This window comes from Priapulus caudatus, unplaced genomic scaffold (genome assembly GCF_000485595.1).
Source record: "Priapulus caudatus unplaced genomic scaffold, Priapulus_caudatus-5.0.1 Scaffold952, whole genome shotgun sequence".
Classification (NCBI taxonomy): domain Eukaryota; kingdom Metazoa; phylum Priapulida; class Priapulimorpha; order Priapulimorphida; family Priapulidae; genus Priapulus; species Priapulus caudatus.
The window spans coordinates 112,944-118,941 of NW_014578013.1; the positions used below are offsets into that span (position 1 = coordinate 112,944).

Sequence of the window (5,998 nt, forward strand, 5' to 3'; positions counted from 1 at the left end):
CTCGCACGACGCCGTGTTGCGCTAGACAGGCAGGTGTCGAAACTCACCGACCAGATGAGCTTGCTGACGACGAAGCGAACAGATACCTCGAGAGGCAGTTTCAAGTGCTGTCCCTCCTTCTCGTCGTTCTCATATCGCTCATCGTGCTAGCTATCGGTGGGATTGTGGCGCTGTATCGCAATAATTACGCGATCGTTGGTAGTTTAAACACCTCAGAGCCGAATTCAACGTGAGCACTTATTGAGTTCGTGTGTGCAGCTGCTCGTGATATTTGTTTTCAATTTTTAATTTAGCTGTGATGATTGTGAGAATGAAAACGACTTTTGATCTCATATTCCAAGAGATGAAGTCTGTGAATTCTTTACTCCCCAGATGGAAGGTTACACGTTGAGTTATGAAATTTTAAGAAATTGCTGAACTGTTGTATATGTCATATCTAAGGCCTGTATCTGTGTTGGAAGTGACAAGTGATACTATTGATTATATAAAAACTATATATATATATTATAATTATATAATACCATAAAATATTATTCTTTGTATTGTTAGCTTTAATTATTTCTTAGTGTTTTCATCATTAATGAGCTTTTGTTCCTTTGAAATAGACACCTTTCATGATTTTCCTCTGGGTTGAATGTGCTGAAATCTGTTGTTCGATGCCAGCCTATATCACTGAATTATACCGTTTGCTATCTGTAAGTAACAGCGGTTAATTTCCATAAACGTTGTTCAAAACACCCATTGTCAACTCAAAATGCTAAGAATAGATTGTAACATTATTATTTGATATTTCATGCTTATAATGAGCTATAATAGCCCTACTTATATAAATTTATTAGTTATCATAATGTAAGAATGCTCCAAAGTTGAACTAGTGCCGTTTTGCTCAAATTCGCATTGTTGTTGTATATATATATACAACATATACAACACATACAACACATTGTGGTATATTAATTATGATGACGATCGGTCGCGCCCTGCAATGCAGTCTGTGTTTGAATACGGAACTCGCGTTGTTCCACGCCGCTGCGAGACCGTCCGCCGACGGTTGCCGTTCCTCTAGCTCCGTCGACATAATGAGAAACTTGTCGCGAGTGACGCTCGAGAATCCCGACTGCAGGGAGACGGCGACGTCCGCCGACGCGCCGGGCTGGATCGGGGAGGGTTCTCCGCGCAATGCCGCTCGAAGTGGTGCGCGAGCAAGCGCTTGTGCGCGTCCAGCTGCGACGCGTCCCTCCTGTGAAGCCGCCCGACGAACCAGAGGATCGCGCGGCCCTCCCGGTCGCGAATTTTTTTTCCCCATTTGAGTTCTGAACCCACCATAGATAGTGTTTTGTAATAAATGGTTCTTATATATATGGTTGGATTATAGTTAGTGTTAGGGTTCGGGTACGTGTTAGTGTTAGGATTCGGGTACGTGTTAGTGTTAGGGTTAGGGTTTGGGGAAGGTGGGTATTGATTTCACATTGTTGCTTCGAGGAAGTCGAGTGAATGGAGTGCGCTGATTGGCTGTGGTCCGGAACTCAAGTGGGAAAAAAAAAATTTGTCTCCCGGTCGCGGCCGTGGAAGTAGAGCAACCCCGACTCGAATTGCGGCTGGAGGTCCTCCTCACGGACGTCGGCGATCGCGAACTGTTTGCGCCACTCGAGCGAGGTGTGGACGGCGGTCAGCGCGTCGCCGACGTTGCCGTAGCGAGATTTCAGGAAGAGTCCGACGTAGTGGTCGTCCTTCTCGAAGCGATCGAGGTCGCGGCGGTCGTACGTTCCGCCGTCGATTTCCGTGCGACGCTCGTCGAGAAATCTCCGCCGCAGCTCGCGTATTTCGTCCGAGGCGATTTCCTCGCCATCCGCGTCGATATTCTCGGCCATTTGGCACGAATTTTTCGGTGTTCGATTACTGCAAGCGGAAAATATTGTACGGTGAGATATGGTGAGCCGGTAGATATAAAAATATCATGTGATATAGATTTTTCAAAATAAATTCATAGCTGCTGCTGCTGGTTGGCTTTAACCATTCCATTCCCAGATGTTTTAGTAATGATTAACCGACAACCCTATTTTATTTTTTTATTTTATTTGTTTATTTAGGCAATTATCCAGCATATATACAATATAGTATACTTTTACAATAAAATTCTGAATTCATAAAATTGGATAACTACCAAGGATATATGTGACCCGCTCCAGCAAAACCAGGATTAAGTAGGAAATTCTACAAATTGAGTTATGTGCATATCTGAATAGATCATTTAATTACCTTTAAAATGATATATAATATTTGGCTATATCTAAAGAATTGGCCGACAGCAATTTGAAGATCGGAAACCGACTTATTCCGGAATATGCAGCTTTTGAGATAAAGTGTTCGCGGTAAGGGCCCAGTCGGGGGATGAGCGGAGGGGCCTTCAAAATATTTTATTTTTTGTTAATTAAAAATGACCATGATAATCTAGAGATATCTTAACCTATATATCCAGATTAAATATGCACTTAGGAACTTATTTTTGTAAACATCTCATTTTTGTCCAGGTAGGCCATTTTCAGCATTGACATGTGTGCGTGCTCATTACTCAAAACAATGACTTGCGATTTAGTCCGTATTATGCTGGAGCGGGTCACATATACACAAAAAGCATGACTAGCACACTTATTTACATTGTGGTCCTTGTTTTGCTATGCCTTGAATCTAACAATTACACTACTAATACTATCAGCACTAACTATTGAAATATACAAATTTGTAGTTTTAACCGGTCATACAATAGTACATTCTCATAAGACGATAAAACTTTTCTTATGCCTAATTTCAACCGAATTCTTTTAGCGAAAATCATGCTTCTCTGCCTCTAATGTTTCTACCTTTTCTATCAGATATTTCTTAACCCTATACTTAAAACTATAATAAACAGAATTTGTCCTAACTTGCAGTGGTAGAGAGTTCCAAGCTTCCTTGTATTGAAACTATAGACTTCAGACGTTAACATGAAACCTTCTGTCATATACTGTGGGCCGAGATTATGTAATATTTTAAAAACCCGGCTGGTGCTAAGGATAGAGAGCATGGTTAGCAATAAAAGCCGATTTTTCCGGCGATAGATGGCGCCACTACGCTATATACACTATGTGCTTGTATAGCGACTGAGCTATATATATATATATATATATATATATATATATATATATATATAAACAAATATATATATATATGTATATATATAAACAAATATATATATATATGTATATATAGATCTGTATATATATATCCATATATGTGTATATATATATATATCAGGGTGGGCAAACTCGGCCCGCGGCCCGCATGCGGCCCTCTACGCGGGTTCTGTGCGGCCGCGGAAGCCTACAGCCAATAAAAAAATATAAATAATAAAAATATGTCTTTTTTAAAATTAATAGATTTTTGTGAAGTCAACATGTTTGTGCTTGAAACCGAGGCTGACTTTTCAGTGTCATACAGATTACTGTTCTATTGTCTCTGGTTCGTCTGCAACGCGCATTTCAGCTAATTTGGTCCGAAATGGCGCCCTTGTGCAAACAGCACGTATTATCTTAGAGGCGCACCGCTGATTTAAAGGTGCGGCCCTTCGACTTTTCATGGCCCACTGATGCGGCGCCCTCGCTTTGAAAAGTTTGCCCACCCCTGATATATATATAGACATATATATAAATATAGATATATATGGTATGTAGATACAGACATGGGCAAAGATAATACACACACATACACACATATACACACATATATATTCATCACCGCGTGTCGCTATGCCTTCACAGTAATCGTGAGAGAGAGGGAGAGAGAGGGAGAGAGAGAGAGAGAGAGAGAGAGAGAGAGAAGGGAGAGAGAGAGAGAGAGAGAGAGAGAGAAGGGAGAGAGAGAGAGAGAGAAGGGAGAGAGAGAGAGAGAGAGAGAGAGAGAGAGAGAGAGAAGGGAGAAAGAGAGAGAGAGAACTTGAGCGAGAGAGAAAGAGAGAGCGAGAGAGAAAGGGAGAGAGCGCGAGAGAGAGATGGAAAGAGAGAGAAAGAAGGAGAGAGATAGAGCGAGAAAGAGAAAGCGAGAAAGGAGGAAGAGAGAGCGAGAGAGAGAGAGAGCGAGAGAGAGAGCACGCAAGAGAGAGAAAGAGAGAGAGAAAAAGAGAAAGAAAAAGAGAGCGCGAGAGAGACGGAGAGAGAGAGAGAGAGAGAGAGAGAGAAAGAGGGGGGAGAGAAAAGACTAAGAGGGGGAAGAGAGAGAGAGGGAGACAGAGAGAGAGCGATAGAGAGAGAGAGAGAGAGAGAGAGAGAAAGGGGGAAAAGAGAGAGAGCGAGAGAGAGAGAGAAAGAAAGAGAGAGAGCGAGAGAGACGGAGAGAGAGAGAGCGCGAGAGAGAGAGGGAGAGAGAGAGAGAAAAAGAAAGAGAGAGAGAGAGCGAGAGAGAGGGAGAGAGAGAGAGAGAGAAAGGAGAGCGAGAGAGAAGACAGAGAGAGAGGAGAAGAGGAGAAGAGAGAGAGAGAGAGAGAGAGAGAGAGAGAGAGAGAGAGAGAGAGAGAGAGAGAGAACGAGAGAGCGCGAGAGAGACACAGAGAGCGAGAGATTGAGAGACAGAGAGCGCGCGAGAGAGAGAACAGCGATAGAGAGAGAGAGAGAGAGAGAGGAGAGAGAGAGAGGGAGAGAGAGCGAGCGATAGAGAAAGAGAGGAGAGAGAGAGGAGAGAGAAGAGAGAGAGAGAGGAGGAGAGAGAGAGAAGAGAGAGGAAGAGAGAGAGAGAGAGAGCGATAGAGAGAGACGAGAGGAGAGAGAGAGAGAGAGAGAGACGAGAGAGAGAGGAGCAGAGAGAGAGAGAGAGAGAAGAGAGAGAGAGAGAGAAAGAGGAGGAGGAGAGAAGAGAGGAGAGAGAGAGAGAGAGAGGAAGAGAGAGGAGAGAGAGATATTGAGAGAACAGAGAGCGCACGAGAGAGAGAGAGCGAGAGAGAGAGAGAGAGAGAGAGGCGCGCAACTTTTGCGCATGCGAAGCTAATAGACTAGCCGCGATCACGCGGTTCGTGATTACGAGAAAAAAAACTAGCAGTGTTTTTTCGCAGTGTGTGTGGTTGCCGCGCGCGTGCAGTTCTAGGCAGCCGATGTGATGAGTGTGAGGATCATTGATAGAGTCAGGAGTGTATATATATAAATATATATATATTACACTGAAGTCAGGAGTTGACAATACATATATATGTATGTGTGTGTGTGTGTGTGTGTGTGTGTGTGTTGTGTGTGTGCGTGCCGTCGCGTGCGTGCGTGCGTGCGTGCGTGCGTGCGTGTGTGTGTCTGTGTGTGCGCGCGCGTGTTGCGTGCGTGCGTGGTGTGTTATACACTCTGATAGGGTCGGGAGTGTATAAAATATATATCGGTATATATATATATAATACANAGAGAGAGAGAGAGAGAGAGAGAGAGAGAGAGAGAGAGAGAGAGAGAGAGAGAGAGAGAGAGAGAGAGAGAGAGAGAGAGAGAGAGAGAGAGAGAGAGAGAGAGAGAGAGAGAGAGAGCGCGCAACTTTTGCCATGCGAAAGCTAATAGACTAGCGCGATCACGCGTTCGTGATTGCGAGAAAAAAAACTAGCAGTGTTTTTCCGTGTGTGTGGTTGTCCGCGCGTGCAGTTCTAAGCAGCCGATGTGGTGATGTGGAGGATCATTGATAGAGTCAGGAGTGTATATATATAAATATATATATATTACACTGAAGTCAGGAGTTGACAATACATATATATNGTAAAGGAAAGGCTTGCCAAAGACGTGAAGTTTAGAAAAAGGGCCGAAGATAGAAGTTGAGTGATAATATGACGGGACAAGCCCGGCTGTTTATTACGGGTTGACACCCAGACGCACCAATTTTCCAATTCACACAGAGTCAGAGAACCAATGCAATCAACTCTCTCTCTCTCTCTCCCTACTCGCAACTCTCTCTCTCTTACTCGCAACAACTGTTTCGTGGCAAGTGGTCCCCTCAGACAGTC

The 5,998-nt window shown here is 43.7% G+C and overlaps 1 protein-coding gene across 1 annotated transcript; it reads right to left on the reverse strand.

Moving 5' to 3' along the window:
* Positions 1-1,526: 1,526 nt before the first annotated feature.
* LOC106814620 (motile sperm domain-containing protein 2-like) lies at positions 1,527-1,871 on the reverse strand. Its single transcript, XM_014818957.1, has one exon. The coding sequence runs from the start codon at positions 1,869-1,871 to the stop codon at positions 1,527-1,529; it is 345 nt and encodes a 114-aa protein (XP_014674443.1).
* Between the last annotated feature and the right edge of the window lie 4,127 nt (positions 1,872-5,998).